At 40.6% G+C, this 20182-nt stretch overlaps 1 protein-coding gene and 1 long non-coding RNA gene across 2 annotated transcripts; one reads left to right on the forward strand and one right to left on the reverse strand.

Annotated features, from left to right (window-relative positions):
* Nucleotides 1-1921: 1921 nt before the first annotated feature.
* On the forward strand, nt 1922-14647 carry LOC309673656 (embryonic protein UVS.2-like; the record flags this gene model as incomplete). Its single annotated transcript, XM_082485505.1, has 11 exons — nt 1922-1990; nt 2159-2183; nt 3116-3253; nt 4693-4810; nt 5359-5537; nt 9234-9315; nt 10016-10143; nt 11889-12004; nt 12431-12656; nt 13764-13882; nt 14417-14647. The coding sequence occupies 11 exons, from the start codon at nt 1922-1924 to the stop codon at nt 14645-14647; spliced, it is 1431 nt and encodes a 476-aa protein (XP_082341631.1).
* On the reverse strand, nt 3639-19966 carry LOC309673657. Its single transcript, XR_014269331.1, has 3 exons — nt 19956-19966; nt 17788-17857; nt 3639-3910 (listed from the first exon to the last, which is right to left on the reverse strand). It is a non-coding gene; the product is annotated as an uncharacterized lncRNA (long non-coding RNA).
* Nucleotides 19967-20182: the final 216 nt, after the last annotated feature.

A 20182-nucleotide genomic window follows, 5' to 3' on the forward strand; every position in this document is an offset into this window, starting at 1 on the left:
GGAGATCAAGGGCAGCGTGGCTAAGAATGAGAAATGTCAAAAGACAGCGTAAGAAAAGGCGTACAGGAGGAAAAGTGCAAGTTACAGCTGTGTAATCAAATTATTTGGATAGATAATGAGACTGAGACCTGAACATTATTCTGCCAGAATATCAAAGCAGACAATGTAGACAGGCAGCATCAAAAAGGAAATTTGCATCTACGAGACAACTTCTGATAATGTGTGATATGAGACTTTGGTCTATTAATTAGCCTTGAAAAATACCCAGTTCTTTCTGGCAGTCAGGAGAATGAATTAAGCCATGGGATAAATCTCCTGACTCAACAGTTAGTCTGATCTGTGGTGTGCAACTGGAGTCAGTGAGGTATTACAGCCTTCCACGGAATGGATACGCAAATCTGCATGGCAGAACTTCAAAGGGCTCTTCCATCCCTCCTTGTTGCACACCTGGAGTGACCCAGCTCCAGGCTCTGCACAGTGATCTGGTCTTCTTCTCTTGCTTTTATTGTCTAATAACTTCTGCTCTCTCCCTTGTCATTTTGTGATCTGTAGCAGCAGAAATGTTCTCCTGTGACTCTGTCTCTCTTTTGAACCTGATCTTGAATAGACACGGAGGTCGCTCGGAACTGTACGGGAGGACCTCTGGTTACTAGTGTAACAAACTGATGAGGACTTCTGAACTTCACGCTCTTATCGACCAAAGCAAAAGGAGTCTTTTTTGTCTGCACCTTCTTATTGCAGTGTAATCTACATGGAAATTATAACTGTAGGTGAGTTGTGGAAGTCACAGAAATGTGGAATATTTTAGAAAGTTTAGGGACAAACTATTAGTAGGGTAAAATGAAAATATTAGTAGCCAAGCTTTACATAGTATCAGCTAAAATTTGTCTAGCAAAGTATTCCTTAAAAACAAAGGACCAGCCCTTACATCTGTCTGGAAAGGCACCCTCTGCCACCTTGATCTGCCGTGAACCACGTAGATTCCTCTGAATTTTGCCTTTGCAGGCAATTCCAAAGATCTGATGCAGCAAATCCTTAGGATTTTCTATAGCACCTAGGTATTTGTGCAGGGGCTGAAGCTGGGAGGAGAAAGCAACATCTGCCTGCCTACGGTGGTGTTCGTATGGCTTCAACATGAATATTCCCATTGTATGGCTTACTCCTACAGTGTGGGTTTTCTAGGATTCAGCCTGCCTTTCTAGGCTTGTTTCTATTCACGGACATCAAAGGAAAGAGGGCTTCCCAGAAGCTGGGAAGCCAAAACTCTAGGACCTGGTAGTATTATTTATTTGTAGACTGCAGAAAGACATACAATCACTGCCAGTGATGATTATATTGCAAGATATGGTGTTGGAAAAACAATTTCAACCGACAATCAGATTCGTCTCTGGCTCCAACAGATTTCCAGCGCTGCTGGCCAGCAATGCCTGGCTGAGAGCTGCGCACCGAGCGGGTAGGCTGACAGATGGGCTCTGCGGAGCGCGGTGGCTCCTGGCAGCAAGCTAAGGAGTTCCGAGGACAGGTAGTCAGTGTGGATGGATCAAAGAGTTCCTTGACATTGAGTTTTGCTCTAAACAGACTGCTACTGGATATCCTGTCTCTTGGTCGGCAGTGAGGGGACCTGCAGCAGCTCATGGGTTCTTCTTAGAATTAAAGATGAGTCACTTTAAAGGTTGCTGGATTTTCTTTCCTATTACTCCACTTCCTCTGTTGTCTGAAGATAAATAAGAAATGAGAGCCTGGAAATTCTCTTGAGAGTTACTGCAGCTTGTTTGTTTTGTGAGAATAGTTCTTGTTATCTAATTTTGTTACACTTGTTAACAACAGCAGCAGCTTTCCCATAAAACTTGCCCCAAGTAAACTAACCACAACTTTGAGAACTGAGCTGCAGAGCAGAGAAGATCATCTCGGAAACTTGAAGATGAAGTACTTTCTTCTGCCAACTCATTTAGCATTTCTCTATAGCTTTGCACTAAGTAAACCTGTCCAGGTGTGTCTCTGCTCTCAGATGTTGAGAATTTACATTGCTGCTGCTGAGTTGTTCTGACTATCTTAAAATTAGTTACAAACTTTAACTGCTGTGATTCTGCATGATAGAAGTTTTCTGCTATGCAGATAAGCATGTACTAAAAGATATGCTTTTTTTTTTTTTTTCCAGATAGCTACAAGAAACAATGACTTAGGTGAGTTCGACTGATTATTATATAAATAACTGTAGGTTTTGGTGGGGTTGCTTCTCTATACTTCATTCTTATTATTCGGTATATTTTTCTCTTTGAAAATATTTTTCAGCATCAGTGGAAAACAATTCACAGAACTCAGATGTGTTTTAAAGTTGCATTCGGTATGATTATTTATGCTGTCATGATAAAGAAATTAAGAAGACTTACTGAGCAATTGCTACATGGAACGTTCTTTTCCATATGTAGCATCAGCAAATCAGAATACTTTTCATCTTGATTTCTTTCCTATGCGATATAAGGTACTTCCCTGTCTGCTGTACCCAAGACTATCGTACATTTCTGGCATAATAACCAATAGCTCTCATCTGAGAGAAATGTATTCAAAGTATTTTGGAGTCAGAACTGAGGACCGTATCACAATGTCTTATGTCGAATTAACAGTTAAGCTGGAAATGAATAGCTTTATGCATTCAATATGCATGATAAAAATAGTAATTTCTTTTGTATGATTCATCACATTTTTACAGGTCAGTTATGATTTTTCTTTAATTTTTCTTTAATTCCACAAGCTCTAATGAAGAGAACAATGGCTTATAATACTTAGCCATCCACTCTGAAGCTTCCCAAAGCTTCTGAAGCTAAAACATATTTAGTCATGACTTTGATTACAGCTGCACTATGACATCTATATTAATATTAATCTTTTCTATCCAGGAAGCAAGGCAGACCTAACCAGTTTTAGCATATTGTGAATGCTAGATTCATTCAGTCTTAATTTACTAATCCTTTTTCACGTTATTAGGAAATGAACTTCAGTGAAAGACATTTCCAAAGGTACAAAAGCTTGGTTAGTATATACCTCTCACCTCCCTTTTGCACATCTATTTGCCTTCTCAGTGCCTTGTATGTTCTTTATTTTCCTCACCTGCCAGGTAGTGAAATAGCTGTGTATGAAGGAGACATCCTCTTGAGAAGAGGACGGCGCAGTGCAATTAACTGTGAGAGTTGTTTATGGCCCAAGTCAGAAGATGGACTAGTCAAGGTTCCAATTAACATCTCTTCTGATTTCTGTGAGTGCATGCAAATGGATGCTGTAAAGTTAGCATTGATCTGCTGGTCCCTGTACTCCTTGTTATTTTATGTTTCCGGGGTATGCACCAAAAGCAATCTGTCCAAATGAGAATTTATCGACATGCCTCTTTTGCTAATCTGTTAGCCCTATGGTACTTTGGCTAAGACTCCAAACATTTCAGTTACAGACACTAAAATGTGTGGTTACTTGGACAGTAGTTGTTATAAATATACCAGCTAATTAATTTTAATTACAAATATTAGCTCATTCCTGCACTTTGATATTTAGCAAGTAGAGAAGAAGAAATATAATTTGTTCACATTATGAATGTATTTTTATCAAAATTACCACTAGGAACACTTTTTTGAACACTATGATTTTATTTCAAATCTCTCATAGAAATATATTCCCACACTAGAAATCCTGTAGAGGAAAAAATGGAGGAAAAATCCTTGGAGACATTTTTTTCCCTTATTATATCCCTCTAGTCAGTCAATAGCTCTGTCCTGTGCAAAAGGCTGCAGGACCGATGCCTTAATCTAGAAAATTTTTTTCCAGAAGACTTTATATGGGCTGTGCAGGTCTTCCATCTCTCCCCTGCTGAGGCTTCTCTGGTGTGAGGCTTCCATACTTCCATCTTCTTAAAAGATCTTACCTTTGGAGAAAATGGCATGGAAGTGAAATACAGCCCGTGCCTGATTCCCGTTCCTGGGGAAAGGGAATCTGTGTTATCATTTGAGCCAAGGAGAGCCCAGTCTCTGCATTATCTGGGCTGCTCCTCTGCCTGCGTGCTTCCAAAATTGCAGCATATACTCTTGTGGTTCGGTGAGGGTTATTCCATCTACCTCCCTCTCTCCAAACTTTAAAGTTGAGGAAATTAAGATACAAATCCATTGTAGATGATTCATAACTGGGGAAGCCAAATTAGACCAAAATGCTCAAAAGTAGATAAACACTCCAATCTTTATTTGGTACCTGAATAGAAACACTGTGATCTTCAGAGCCTCTGAACGCTGGCTGTCTCAAATGATTCCAAGGGGTGTGTGGAAGCCATTTGTTATCTCCGATAAACAAAACAAGGTTTTGGTGCTTAGCTATGGTTGGATGGCTCATTTGGGATACTTTAATCCAATTATTTGTATCTGAAACTATTGCATTTTTTCCCGTTCTGTCTAGTGGAAAAAACAATGCCAGTCTTTTGCTTTCCATCAGCTGCTTTGTATAGAATATGCATAAGGGCCAGCTATAAATCTTACATCTCCCCTTAAAAGTCTAATCAACTTGAAGATCTCTGAAGGCTTTGTGCTATTTTTTTTATTATAGTTGTATGACAAAAAGCTAACAAGTGTTGTGAACTTTTAAAGGAATGCACCCCATTGATGCACCTTGGGTTTGGTTAACCAGGGAAGATTTCTCCTGGCCCCTTTCTCTTTCTAGCAGTGACAGAGAGGTCTTGGATTGCTGATGCTCTGCAAGAAATCTCCACACTAACCTGTGTGCAGTTTGTAAATCGCACTACAGAAACAGACTACGTGTATGTTGAACGTGGGCAGAGGTAAGCTCCTTCTGTCCCGGGAGTGGAAGCACTCAAAAGGTCTTTCAGCTTCTTTTCTGTTTTGGCCTGGATTTAAGTAATTGCCCTTTTTTATCCTAGGAGTCGAGGTTCACAGAGCAGGTGCAATTTTCCATTTTTTTTAGATATACTGGTAGTTACATCAGTTAATAGACTGCAGGAATAAATGTGTGTGTGGACTTAAAGATAATGGGGTATAATTCAAAATGAGATATTTTCCTTAATTGTTGTAAATATTTAAAGAAGTATAATTGTTTCAGGTTCTTTGCTTCACTACTTAAACTGATTCACCTTAGTTGGATATAACCATTTTACTGTTTTAAAATTTGCCGTACTCATCACAAAGGCTTTATTTCTCCCCCTATGCAGTTTGGCAGCTTTTGGAAGCCTAGATATCTCACACCAGTGACTATTTGCATGTCCCCTTCTGTGGCCGCACATCTGGAGGTCCTTAGTGGCATAATCAGTACATCTATTTCTTTGTATTTTGCTGAATGTGATCATTTTGCTTATTGATTGCCTATTCTTAGCTGCTGGTCTTACTTTGGAAAAATTGGAGGACGTCAAGCAGTAGGCCTGGTGAAAAATGGTTGCATGGATAAAGGAGCAATTCAGCACGAAATGAACCATGCACTGGGTTTCATCCATGAACAGGCACGGAGTGATCGGGACAGGTTTGTCAAGATTATGTGGGAACACATTGTGGCAGGTATGTCCACTAAATCTTAAGAGAAAACATATACTTTCAGGTAAAGGAGAATGTTTCTTCTGTGAACAGCCATGCAAATAAGAATCATGATTAATGCTGGCTGAATTGCAGCAGCAGCACATTCAGTGTGATGGAATTTCTCATTCAGCGTTTGTATTAGGGGAATTTCTGTGGCTACACCTATGATGGTGTGGTCCTCCAACACAGATGCAGCCTAAAATTAGCTCTACATTCTTATTTTGATTGCCATCTTGAGCCCAGGCTCACCTTATATCCAAAATACCAAGATCACCAGGAATGCAAAATGCTGTTGCAAAGGCTGGGCCAGGAGGCAGGACTATGGGACTTTTATCTGAGGTGGGTGAAACATGATGTTCAGAGATCATGGTGGGGAATCACACAGCAACTCTATCTTGGGGAAAGCCATGGTAATAGGGAAGGCAGCAGGTAGTCATGTTGGCAGTGGTGGTGAGTGAAATGCACATAGTCTAAAATGTAGATGAACAAGGGACTCCATGTGGAGAGAATGGAAGCATGTGCAACCACTAGCATGTGCGAAATTCTGGGACCTGGCATGACGTGGGAGGAAGAACTGTGGTTATTTCCTCCTTGAGGAGAGAACAATATACACTGCCATGAAAAGAAGGAGCAATGGGGAGCAATCAGGACTGGTAAATTCAAGTGAATGTTATTTAGGGAAAGGAACGCAGGATTAATAGTTTGAGCATGTGCCCTTGATCTGTGTGCTGGGAACATGGGAGTATATACAGAGGTCCAGGCTCTGGGGCGGGCAGAGAGAATGGCAGGAGGTCCCAGAGAAAGCAAGAAAGTATTATATAGAAGGAAAGATGCACGGAATCACTTGTCTGATGGCTATGAGAGAGCTGGACAACCCACAACATTATAAAAAGATAATAGTGTAGTTAGTTCATTATAGAAAATAAAAGTAAATGAGGCTGGACAACTGAATACCAAATTCTAATAAGTCTCTTCAACAAATAAGATATTCAGCTCTTCAATGTCATGCACAGCTGAAAATATATCTATCTTTTTCTCCAGATGGAACTTGATTGTTTTTATTGCAAATTCCTAACACACTGTTCTCCAAACTTTTTTCAGCTATTCCCATGGTATCCTAAGTAAATTCCATTTGGGCTGTTCTTTATTGAGGTTTCAGCTCTAGTGTTAAGGTGTAATTTTGCTATGAATTTTTTGCCATCGTACAACAAGGGTGTGTCATGTTTGAAATGCTAGGAAAGGATGTGCTAGGAAAGAGGAGTTGAAAACATGAAGTTATGCCAAAGATACTAGACACACATAAAATCTTACAGTAGTTTTGCAGGGGGAAGTCCGCAGGTTCGGATGTCATCATTCCTAAAGGATATAGATGTAACCAAACTCTGATTCAGGCACAGTATCATGAAAGGGTAAAAGATAGGGAAGAGGTGAAGAAGACAAGACTGTGCAAAAGGGGATGGGGTGTATCTTCAGTGTTTTAACAGCACTCACCAGGAGTGAAGGATGAGAAGGTTGGCGTGACAAGGGAGTTAGAATGCAGAGTGTGTGCAGCAGAAGCACTGTAGGGAAAAAAATGCAAAGATATGCCGGGAAAAGGAAATGAAGAAACACAGGTATGTTCATGAGGACTGTTAGGGTACATCTCCTGTAAAACCATGCTGCTGTTAACAGTGCTGATGGCAGAGCTCCCCCTGATCTTAGTGGTGCAGAACTAGACCTCAAGACCTTTTGCAGCTTCCCAGCTCTCCCACACAAGCTGTTTTTCTCTTGCCAGGACTGCAGTACTGTGGATGTTTGCTGGGTTTTGTTTTTATCCAGAAATTCACCTTGGAAGCCATCCTACTTCTTTGTTTTGACAAAAGGCAGCCTGATTGGTTACTGTCCACTTAGCTACTTGAAACTCAGCTTGTTTTTCCCAAACTTTTGTGGAAAAAAACTGTACTCAGAGTCTTCAGCCAAAGCTTCCTTTTCAGCTCTTCTGAGTCATTACACCTAGATTCTGGCAGAGATATATATTTTTTTCAGAGTGGAAAAGATGGGGTAAGTCACCACATGTGTGCAGGTCTAGACAGCCAAATTTTGCTGGCATGTGATGAGGCAGATATTAGTTTGCTGGCACCACCTCTGTCCAGCCAAGCTGCCGTTACTTTTCCTTTTTCAACAAACCAATTCAGCAAAGCACTTATGTGCCAAACAGTAGCCATATGCTTAAATGTTTCACTGCATTTGAACTGTGTTCTCTGTTCATCACCTCAAAAGAAGCTGTGCACTTGCTGATAATTCTTTCTGAAGTCAATATAGCTGATAAGAGGAACCGAGATAAGAAAACCAATGCTATTGAGACCCAGTTTGAGACTTAACTGAGTTTTTGAGCTATGAAAAGCTCAAAATTCATGTGTCTCCCCAAACTTTCTAGAATTCAGGATTGTGAAGCCTCTTTTTGCATCTCCTAGCCCTCATTGGGACCAGTGCTGAAGGACATTACTGGAAGAGACTGGCTCTGATTGCAAGCCTGCCAGCCAAGTTGAGCAGACTCCAGAGATTTTTCTGACAAGCTTCCAACACTGAACTCTTGTCCAGATGGTTTGTCGTTTACAAAACACTAGTTACAATAATGAAGGTACAGATGTTGAACTGGAAAGGAGCGCTCAGTGGTTTGGGCATTAGCCTCAAGGACAGGCTCCCTGCTCTTACATTGCTTACTTGCCTGCCTTACCATGGACAAGAGACCAGGGTGCAATTCATATTCATGCTCTCTAGTCTATGGAGAGAAATAGGCGCCTTCAGATGAAACTCCCTCCACTGCGTCTCTCTTTCTGTCCCTCTCCTCCGACTATCCTGAGAGCTATCCTTGATGAATAGCTTCAGTGCCTAATTTAGAGAAATGTAGCTGGGTGACATGAATTCCAGTCTGTGTCTCTGGGCCCCAGTCCTGTGTCAATGCACCACTTTCTTCATACGGGCTTTTTAAGGCTAAACAGATGAAAAGTGATGAGATGCTCAGCAGCTATGGTAAGAGGGGATATATCAGCAGCTATATTCAGACAGAATGTTCCTAGCTGATCTTACTGAGTGCCCTTGCTTCATGCAAGTCATATTACTTCACTGTAGTCATTGCTGATGGGTTTGACCAGAAACAGAGCCAGAAAATGGCTGATAACATGTCCTTTGGTGTGAGTAACAGGCAAACTATATCCCTTTCTTTTGTAGTCTTATAATCCTTTGGTGGAAGGACTCAGCAAGACAGGTTAGTGGTCACCCACACACACCTCTGAATTTTTGATCTAGGTGGTCAGCCAGATTTCCCTCTCAAGGTATCGACGCAGATTTGGAGACGTAGGTTGGATGCTTATAATGCTCAATGTAATGCACTGAAGTATACTTGGAGACACCCTAATGAAGATGGACAGATGAATACTTTTACTTGAAAAGTGGAATGGATTCATTGATTATATCGAAACTTTTACTTACTTGATTTCGGTTTATATTCTGAAACGTACTAGGCTGAGTGAAAATGGGTTCCCATGGGCTTCAACATGCTCTGGTGGTTTAGATAGTTCCAAGATCTCTTGAGAACAATTTGTATCCTAAGTTACTCTTAGGCTTATGACAGCAGGCAGCGTACTATTAGAGCAGCAATAATTGTTCTGACTGAAATGTTGCTTTTCTACCTTACAGGGGAACAAGGGAACTTTGGAAAAGTAAATTCCAAAAATCTGGGCCTTCCCTATGACTACTCTTCAGTGATGCACTATGGCGCGTAAGTTGTTTTCTGAGATGTCCTTTCAAAGGAGCAAACAGCTTTCAGACCTTCTGCTCAGATCTAGGAAGAAGGAATTGGTCTGTGCAGGGAATGACTTTTGCTGTTCACTTAAAATTGAGTGAATGGACATAATTAAGTGTCACCTCTTTTGTCAGCAGGATTCCTGGAAAACAGAGTTGATATGGATAGAAGAAAAAATTAGGACAATGTTTTCTTTCACTGTGCTCCAGTCTCTTGCCAGAGTCCTTTGACACGGCTATGGTCCAAAGTCTAACTCTACTGAGTCACTGATCTAAAACAGTCATGAAGTCTAAATCATTTCATTAACGTAGTAACAGCCAATCATAGACAACAACATTTAGGTAGAGAGAGAAGAAAGATGGGCTTTTTATATCATTAAGATGTTGTGTGCTGCTCATATTCATCTGGGAACACTGTCTAAGGTTACATTTTAGTCCATAATGTACAAGCTTGTATCATGTACCTTCTCCTTCATTTCCACTAGCAAGTAACAACTTCTTTGCACACAAAATGGCTGCCATGCTGGTCCTCTTCAGCAAAGACTAACTAGGCTCTGAGAAGCTTCTTGCCCTTTTCCATTGAAATTCTGTGTATGTGGTACCTGAATATGATTATGCAGTTACAGAACTTCACTGTTTAAGAGAAGTGATCTAGAAATGTGATCTTATTTCTACAGGTATGATTTCTCCAGCACTCCAGGGAAACGAACTATTGTGCCAGTTCCTGACCCCTCCATACCCATTGGGCAGAGAGAAGGGCTGAGTAACTTGGATGTAGCTAAAATCAACAAGCTCTACAAGTGCAGTAAGTGCTGTAGATCAAAGGCATGTGAATCCTTATACAGCTGATGTCTGTAGGCACTGTCAGACATCCCCCAAAGGAACTCAGCCCACAGTCTTTTCAATACATCTCTCCCTCGCCCTACAAGAGGGCTGGTAAGTGTGTGGAAACACACCCATCCCTGTGCTAAACTGCTTCCCTCTTGGAAAAGACAATTTACTTTCAAGAATTCACTGTCATTCTGTGTTATCTTTACCTAGTCCCTGCTCTTTGACATAAGCAAAACCCATCAGAGAAATCACGGTTGCTACCTCCATCAACTTCTCATTTCAGGAAAGCTCTGAAGGTTGCAAAGCACGTAAGCTATCCTCAGCCATGATTATAGCTTAGAGTCCTGTGCCTCAGTAGTGCCAGTAGGTTTGTGATTTCTTTCCATTAGAAAATGGCTGCAGAGTTTTAAGTATGGGTGCCATTTAGGCTGATCAGAATGTCTCTTTGAGGGTAATTCCCCAGGCTCTTTATATAGTTATCTACTTCCTTGCCCCATCCATTTCTTAACTCATCACTGTGGTATCTTAAGGTCTAGAAATAGCTAGCATTCCTCTGTAGCGGGGACTCTTCAGCTGAGATGCACAAAACAGGTAAGACACCAGATGTGCTCCTGCAACACGTGATTTTTGCCTCGACTCCCAGTACATACACTAATGGCTTTATACGGTATTTGACTTTTCTTTTTCTGCAAAAATATCAAGAAATGTTAAAGTGGCCTAAATATAAGTGCACCAAATTCTCCTCTAAATTGTGTTACAACTTAGTTAAATAAACATCAGTCATTAGTGGGAATCCGCATTCCTTCAGTTGGATAGTTAGGTACAGAAATCATTGCTGAGAGTGGTTCCTCCCAAATTCTTAACTGCAGATAAGACAAGTTTACAATTTAAGTGTCTGTCATGGTCTCAAAGATAGTGATAACAAGTATTTAATGATATTTATTCTTGATAGTGGGGCTGGGAATGAATCACACTTCAATAACATTATTATGTAATTTCATAATTAGAGCTGTATGTTTTGGAAGAAGATGGCTAAATTAAAAAAAAAAAAGGAGAAAAACTCAGGGGCTAAAAAAGACAAAAAGTCTGTTTGTCTCAAGGAAAGTAAAGACCAAAAGAAAAATGTCATGAATTCATATGTTCAAATGTCATACATATAAATATTTTGTCATTTGGGGAATTACGCTTAGCGCAATAAATGATGGCTACATGTGGAAAGACAAAAGACAGATGAGATCAGACTGTGTACCAGCCACTAGGTTTACAGCTGTTAGTCTTTTACCGCAGTGACTACCCCTCTCTGCTTTGACAGAATCTAGTTTTCAAGCTTGATTTTTGCATATAGTTATGAATACACACACATTTGCTGATGGGAATTGATGTACTGATGTCATTGAAACTACTCCTGTGATTGAGGTTAAGGAAGTTCATGAAAGATCCAGGCCTTTTTTAGTAAACTAAAATATGTGAGTGAAGCCGTACTGTCTTTAAAAAAAACATTAGTAGCTGAAGCAGGTAAGTACATTAACTAGCTTTACTTCACTTGCAGGTTTGGAGTAATTATTAGATTAGGAACATCAACACAATTCTAAGCATTATAATTAATTTCTCTTTTGCAAGCTTGACTGGTGCAGATGGTTGGAGAGACTTGTCAGGCATTTCTGGGAGATTTTTGTGCAGTTTTCATTCTCTTCAACAGTGTTTGGTTCTTCCCTTCAGATTGCTGTAGCTCTGTGTTGCCTAGATCCAAAGGCTCGTTCTCCTCTGTCAATTACCCATCCCCATACCCGAATAATAGCAACTGCCTGTGGTTGATCCGCATCCATCGAAGTAAGGTAATTTTTATTAGGAGAAAAAAGGTTTGAACCACAGTGTCAAGGCTACACAGCAGCATTTCATTATTATGACTACCCTCTGGGAGTCATTTTCATGGACCAAGACATTTATTTTGTTATGCAGTGAATGAAAAGACAGGCTCAACAATTTTCATAAGACTTATTAAGACTATCAGATGCATTATTTAACTTAATTTTTATCCAGTTAAGATTGGATGGCTTTTCAAAGACAAGCAATAGTCAAAAATCAATCACTGGGCTCAGTAACAGGGTAGCTATGCTCTTTTTATACAGCTAGTAAAGTTTCAGTGCTACATGGATAGTAAAATGAATACAAAGTCCTAGTTAACTTCATAACAGTTAGATGGTCTGAATCTTTCCCTGTATATAACATTTCACCCAACATCTGTCTTCTTGTTTCTCAAGATTTTCCTGCAGTTTGAGGCTTTTGATCTCCAACCCTCCTCAGACTGTTCTTCTGACTATATAAAAATTTACAATGGCAACAGCAAGAATTCCCCTGTCTTGTTGGACAAATACTGTGGGAAGGGGCCACTGCCCTCCTTAGTGGCGTCTGGATCCTCAATGCTGGTAGAGTTTGCAACTGACGAGAGCATTACAGCCGCAGGATTCAGAGCCTCCTACAACAGGGGTATGAACACTCCTTTATAGAGCTTGGAGAACAGTATTAATAGTATTTGTATAGAAAACCTGAACATTTTGAACGTGTGCTCCAGAGTAGGTTTTTTCTTTACACTTCCATAGCAATTGCTAATGCAGGTGGCTAGGCAATAATGGGGCTGAAGGTTAGCAGGAAACAGAAAACGGGATGTTGCATGGGTCTCATGTTAGTAATCCTGAGAACCCACTCACATTCTTCTGAGAGCCTGTGCTAGGCTTCTTCACATCTTTAGAACAATTTCTTTAAATAAAAACAATGCAACGACTGTAACTAATAGGAGCAGCGCAGCCAAAGAGGATAAAGACTGCAGAACTTGACAAGAAATCACAACCAATGAGATGTAAATCCAGTATCTGGGCAATACATTATTCAAGGTTTTGTGGCATTTTATGCAACTGGAGACATACTAACCTTGGCTAACTTACACTTTCTGAATTAAAGGCTTTTGTTATGTTACATGAAAAACAGTGCCTACTGCAGTCACTTGAGGAGTGCCTGTTTCACAAACATACAAATGCATTATGGACTGCGGGATAAAGTTCTGTTGTGCTGCAACATGCTTTCAGTTAGAAGGCTGCAGCCCAAATAACTTGTTATCGCCTTATTTCAACTGAAAATGGGAAGTTTTTTAAAGCATAAATTGAAGAAGTCTTAGAAATGTGTCACTTTTACTCTTTTTGGATTAGTTTTGATGGAGTCATTTCTAGGTAGCATTAGATCAAGCTTGATAATGCAATCTTGAATACTTGAGCTAATTCTTTTCTGGGAGTGCAGTAAGTTAGTACCATTAGAATGCTATGCTAATATGGTAACAATTGTAAAGACGGATATAGCTTTAGATGCAGCTGTTTCCCGTCCTCCAAAGGTTATTTAGCATCCATGTTTTTAGTTCCTTCAGTACAGCCGCTGATACAAACACTAAGCAAAGATATAAAATATTTCAGTAGTGGATTGTCATGGTAGCACATTTTTTCTTGGCTTGAAGAAAGAATACAATAGACCATAAGCAAACTCACTCCTACTGCCAAAATACTCTTGTTAATATGCCTTTCTCTGTTTTTCTCCTTTACTCCTCAGTGAATTGTGGAGATACTTTCACAGACTCAAATGGAGTCATCACCTCTCCAAACTACCCCAATAAATACCCCAAAAACCAAGCGTGCTTCTGGGTCATCAGTTCTCCAGTAGGATACAAGGTAAGTAACCGATTTTGTGGGTTTCATCGGTGTTCTCTAATGGAATCTCTTTTTGCCTTGGAGAATAACAGCTGTAATGCCACTTTCTGAGCAGACATTCTCAGAGTAAAAATCTGAACACAAAAATCCAGTTTAAGAACTTATGCTAGATCTTGCTTTCTGAGGTGTTCAGCAAGTCAAAGCCTTTACATGTGCATAAAGGTTTCGTTCAGAATAATCCCTAGGTAAGCGTTCCCACTAGAAAACTGAAACATTGCACAGGTGCTGGTCTTATATTTCTCTAGAGAAAAGAATTTAAAGCATACAAGATCAATCTTGTCCCTTGGTTCTCCTTCCAATCCAAATGCTGATGAACTAAGCAAATAATTTGCTACTAATTTGCATTACAGTATGGGATCAGGATGTAGTGCAAACACAGAATAAAAAATGGTGCCTGAACATAAAGAATTTAGGCTATTTGTGCTTGCTACATACAAAGGGTGAGAGAAAATGGTATAACCTGGAAGCAAAGTGCTGTGGTTGTATTTTCTCCAGATATCTCTCAAAATGTTATCCTTTGAGCTGGAAGATAGTGACAGATGCATCTATGACTACTTGCTGATACATGATGGAAGCCGACCTACATCACCTGCAGTTGGCCCTTACTGTGGGACAGAGAAGGTTGCAGACTTTACTTCCACTGGGAACTTTGTGCTGGTTGAATTTCACAGTGATATAGTTTGGGAGTTGCCTGGATTTTTGATGAGTTACACATTTGGTAGGTAGCACTATACAGATGGGAGTTGGAAAACACAGAATTAAGGCAAGAGGCCAGCTAGCCACAGGTGAAAGTCAAGATGCCACCAATTTCAGCAAAAAAAAAAATGTAGCGCCCTGATACCTTTAACAAGCTTGAATCTTGATCTCTTAGTCTCACGTCTACAGTGGTGTCATTTACATGGTGAATTAAGGACGAGAACGTTCCTGCCCATGAGATGCTTCTGTCTGAGACACTAAGCTTTTTGTTATAGTATTCCCATTGCTGGTGTTGCGTAGTGAAACACAACAGCAGAACTGAAACTATGTAAGCAGATTTTCAAGAACTTCTAGTATTAGAAAACGTGCCCATAAAAATTTCAGAATGCGTAGCAACTTTAACCTGTATTCTGACAAATGTTATTACCAAACCCTAATGTGCATTCCAGTATGCATACAGAAAAGCCTTCAGACACGTTTGTTTATCCTTTGAAGCAATGCTCACTTATACAGTTCGTATACAAGCTACACCTTAGCTTAGCCTGGAAATCACCACTTTACACTGAAGGTGCAAACTAGGATGTTTGAACAGCATCTCAGCTCAAAGAATTGCACTACTCCTCCATGAGATGAACCAGATCAGGGAACAGATTTAAGTAAAGAAATGATTAAGAGTGGCAGGAACAAGCAGTGAGGGAGAGGGAACAGAGTGTAAGCACCTATTTTTGCCACTTTGCTGTGGCCTGAGTCAGGTATTGCAACTGTCCATGAATTGACTAATATTACAAAGATATTTTTAAAAAATGAGGCCTGAAAACCTAATGCAAAGTCCACCAATGTAAATGGAGGCAATAACTTTGGATAACATATTAGGTGTGAAGTACCTTGTCTGTAGAGAGAAATCTTCCACCTCTGACGAAACATCTGAAGAGGAGAAAGAAATCACCACTGTAGACAGCTAACACTTTGCCTTAACTTGATGTATTCAGAACTAAATGCCAATGCCAAGCTGGAAGATGCCAAAATGCAATAAATAATAAAAGTCCTTCCTGCAATTATGCCTTCATGAAGAAGAGCATGTAAAAAATACTAGTTTGCTTTCCTGGTGCTAGAAAGGCAGGCCAGAAAATTTTTAATTGTGCTGACTTTTTTTTTTTTTTAAGAATATGTAATGTTTGCCTTTTTAAGCACTGGTTAATTTTCACCCTCAGAAGAATGATAATTGGTAAGTTGTGGATGCCATGGTCTAGAGCTTACTTGCTTCGTGGTGGGAAGGTACATGTGCAGCAGGCAACAAATATTTATAGTTCTTACAAGCTCCTGTCTTCTGGCTATAAAAAGTATTCCTTCATTTAATTTGGCTCACTATTTAGATTGGCACCTTTTTGGAAGATACAACAATTTCAGCAGTGTGAGACAAAATGGACCTCTATTTCTATTTTTAACCTCAACTTCAGGCTGTACAAAAGCTAATTCTTCTCCCTGAGTCTAAGGACTTTCATAGAGGTGCAAAAGTACTAACCCTGTGACAACTATCATTGTATACAAAGTTAAATGGGTCCCTATTTTAAACATACAGTGCTGAACAGCTTTCTAACTTGAGTATTACTGTAGATTCTTATTAGATTTTAGTATTACTTTAGATGGGGAAGGACTTTTTACTAGGACATGTAGCGATAGGATGAGGGGGAATGGCTTTAAACTGGAAGAGGGCAGGTTCAGATTAAACATTAGGAAGAATGTTTTCACTTTAAGGGTGGTAAGGCACTGGAACTGGTTGCCCAGGGAGGTTGGTGAGGCCCCATCCCTGGTGTTCAAGGCCAGGCTGGATGTGGCCTTGGGCAACCTGGTCTAGTGGGAGGTGTCCCTGCCTATGGCAGGGGGGTTGGAAGTCAATGATCTTCAAGGTCCTTTACAACCTAAACCATTCTGTGATTCTATGATTCCCTTCCCATGTCCAGATGTGGGGCTCTGCATAGATACCATGTTTTAGATGTTCACCCATATTTGGGAAAGGGGTATGAACAACATATTGAAACAGCAATGTACCACATATAGGAATATTGGTCTTGCAACTTGTCCCTAGAAATATGGTTTTAAGTAGGAGTCTGAGACATGGCAATGTGACTTGATCAGGGTGTTTTACTTGCAAACAAGCCCTTCCTGCAAGAAAGTTGTAAGCCTGGGCACACAGCCTGGCTAAAGACTCGAATCTCATTTGTTTTGAAAACACGAGTTCAACAGTAATGACATAGAAATGCATTCCTGAATGTACAGACAGCCTGAAATATAATGTGATGAATAAGTTCTCTTTTCATAGGAAAGGCTTTCCAGTCTGAGATCTAAAGGTTCCGCTTTTCATGAGTTCTGTTAGGGGTCCTTGTTAACCTCTTTCCTTAAGGGATATGCACGTTAGCTGGAACTTCCACATATGCTCCAAACCACCTCCTGACCCTCTGCAGCTATAAAAACCTTCAGCTTTCCTCTAATTATTGCTAAAATCTCTGGTTTCCTGCCAACAGTCTCCACTTTAGTCATACATTAGTCATCTATAAATCTGTGGCCCCAGGAAAATGCAAGATCCAAAACATCCTGATGAATGGCATCCTTCTTATGATGACTGCTGCTCATTTTCACCCACGGATAGTTGCAAATCTTAAATTGAGAAGCTGTAGAATTCAGAAACCCTGCTAAGAGCTTAGGTGTACCCAACTACACAGTGTAAGGGGACTTGCATCTAACAGACAATAATCCTCCCACAACAGGCACTGCCCATATATAACAATGATTTATAAGCTTGCTATTAACATTCATATTCTGGAATATATGAATTAAGAGTGACCAGCCAGTAGACACAATGGACAGTATAGCCAAAAATTTAAGACTCAAATACTAGCATATAAGGATTTTGAGAGTTTCTACTGAAAGTTCAGCATTCACTTAACACACCTTTGAAATTCAACAGGTAAGGATTTAACCTTAAAAAAACAGAGATGTCTAGCAGTGATGAATACATATATGTATTCCCATATATATACATACCTCATGATACAAACAGGTATGACCTTAACTGCGTACAAAACCAGATCTGTGCTAAGAGAGAACCACTTCCACAAGCCTGTACACATGGAAGAGACAAGAGTGTTTGTGTCCATGTATTCCAGTCTTACCTTCTTTGGGACTGTCCAGGTTCCTATATGGGAGGCAAATCAGGGCCTTGGAGTGGTGTGCTTTTGTAATCTGTAAGAACCAGAACAGAGCTCTGTCAATTACTGCTGTAGGAGAAAAACAGCCTGGAATAAAGCACTACAGAAACAGACAAAAAGTGTACTACTCATAGGTCTTTTTTGGTGTGTTTAATTCAAAACACATTTCCTTTACATAAGTAAATAACTGTGGTTGAAATGATGCTTGCTTGCATGACTAGAACCCCAGACAGAATATGAGGACAGCTTTTGGCATGCTGATAGTACAGTTGGTTTGTCATCTAGAAGAAAATGAGCCTACTGAACAGCAAGAGAGTACTGGAGTTCAGTTTTCAGTTTCACTGTGATGATGATCTGCCCTTTTTATCACACTGAACTGCAAGGAGACACATTGCAGCCTGGGAGACCAAGTAGGCAGACAGCCACATTTTGAATTAATTTGAACTTTTTCAGACCAAAAGTTTTACTTTTAGATGCATTCCGTTTTAGTAATCAAGCCTCAAGATTATCAAGGCCAAGTCTAATACATTGGGGCATAGTTTCACAGCAAGTTAGAGAAGAACACAGCATTTGCAGCTATAACTATGTAGGACAGAGAAGGTACAACTTACTGTGCAACAACTGAGTTTGGCAAGAAGACATATGAACCGAAGACCATTTAATCTCTCCTACACTTCAAACAGAAATTGAAAATCTTATGAGCTAAGTCATCACATAAGATTTTAATAATCGGAGTTCCCTTTATCATGGGAAACATCTGCAGGCAAGAGAAGAAATAAAGAAAAGCTGCTGCTGTTCAGCTGCCAAACGGCCTTCTGGTACAGGAGCTGGAAGAACTGCGGGGCCCGGGCCCCCTCTGGTGGACACCAGCAGGGGAACGTGAACCGGTCTCCTTCCTCTTCTCCAACCACGGGAAAGTGAGGTCCTCTCCTGCTCTGGTCACGACTCTCAGGTCCATCCGGCAAATTCAGCCGAAGCGTTTCTAAACGGGTAAATTCAATTTCTTTAATTGTGTTGCTCTGTCCCGTGCACCTCTGTTGGTGGTGCTCTCTGAATAGGAAGATTGAGTCACTGCTCATATTTTCTATGAAAGAGCGGCGCTCCAAATTACACCTGTCAATTCAGATTGAAATGTCCTCTTCCTCTTTTCCCATTGACCAGCTCAATAGCAAAGACAACATCAAATGAAGTCTTTTATTTGAGTAAATTCTGTTTTATATTTGTCTTGATTCCCTGCTTTATGCCTACGATATGTGGAATTTCCAGGTGGTCTTTAACATAACTGCTGGACAGGTGCAAAGTTTAGTTTCCAAGTCTCATACAGTTGTCTTTCTAATGTTCTTTACCATTCAAAAAACCTGAAAGCTTGAGAGGGGAAGCCCCAATTTTTTTTCCTTTAGCTTTGTTCAGATATTAATGTCTTACTTCCTTGAATAGATCAGTCAGTTTCCTAATTTAACTGTGCAAGTCTTTACAGCGTGGACTTAGCTATTAAACTGGAAAGAATGCAAAATGTAATTGCAAACCCACGCGATTAACAAGATGACTCATGGGAACCAATGGTACCTAGAAATACACTCATACACTCAGTAGCTTTTTTTTTTTTTTTTTTTTTTTTTTTTTTTTTTACAAACACTGTAGGACATTGACTTCGGAAGGCATGCAAACACTGGCAGAAGTATTGGCTGGGGATAACTGGAGTTTTGCAGTTCAGCTGATTTGAACCCAGATCTCACCACAGGTTTAAGACAAAAAAAAAAACAGAATAACTGGAACGCAACCCCGTCAACATTAGAAAATACACTTTTTGTCTTATTAACACCCAACAACAGCTTATGGGCAAAACCACAACACCCTAATAACTATGTCTGCTGTACTGGGAGTATGGCACGCATCCAGGCAGAGATGCCACACAAACTGCTGTAAGCAATTGCTTAACGACATAACGAGAAACCAATGAGGCACTCAGCCTGAACCTGGAAGAACCCTGTTCTTCCTGCAGATACCTTTCAGGCCTGAAACCTTAGAACTGGAAAGCGGTCCAGCAACGTTACGCTCATTCACTGCTACACAGGCCTTATTAGCACAGCGCAGATGGGTCTGCAGCTCGCCCACCTCAAAAGCGGCAATACCTTTCGTTCCTCCGGGAGCAGCAAACACCCGAGAACGAGAGCTAGGCCCGGGCACCGGGGAGTGGGTTGGGGACGAGGGGCGGGTAGGCTGAGGCGGCGCCCACCCCGTGGCGTCGAGCCGGCCGCCCTGCGTCTCCTCCTGGCGAGGAGAGGCGCTGCCAAGCCCCCCTCCTCCCCGACCCACCGCAGGGCGCAGAGGGCCAACGAACCGGCCGCCACAAGCGGGA

This window comes from Vanellus vanellus (assembly GCF_965231255.1).
Source record: "Vanellus vanellus genome assembly, chromosome: 6".
NCBI classification, from domain to species: Eukaryota; Metazoa; Chordata; class Aves; order Charadriiformes; family Charadriidae; genus Vanellus; species Vanellus vanellus.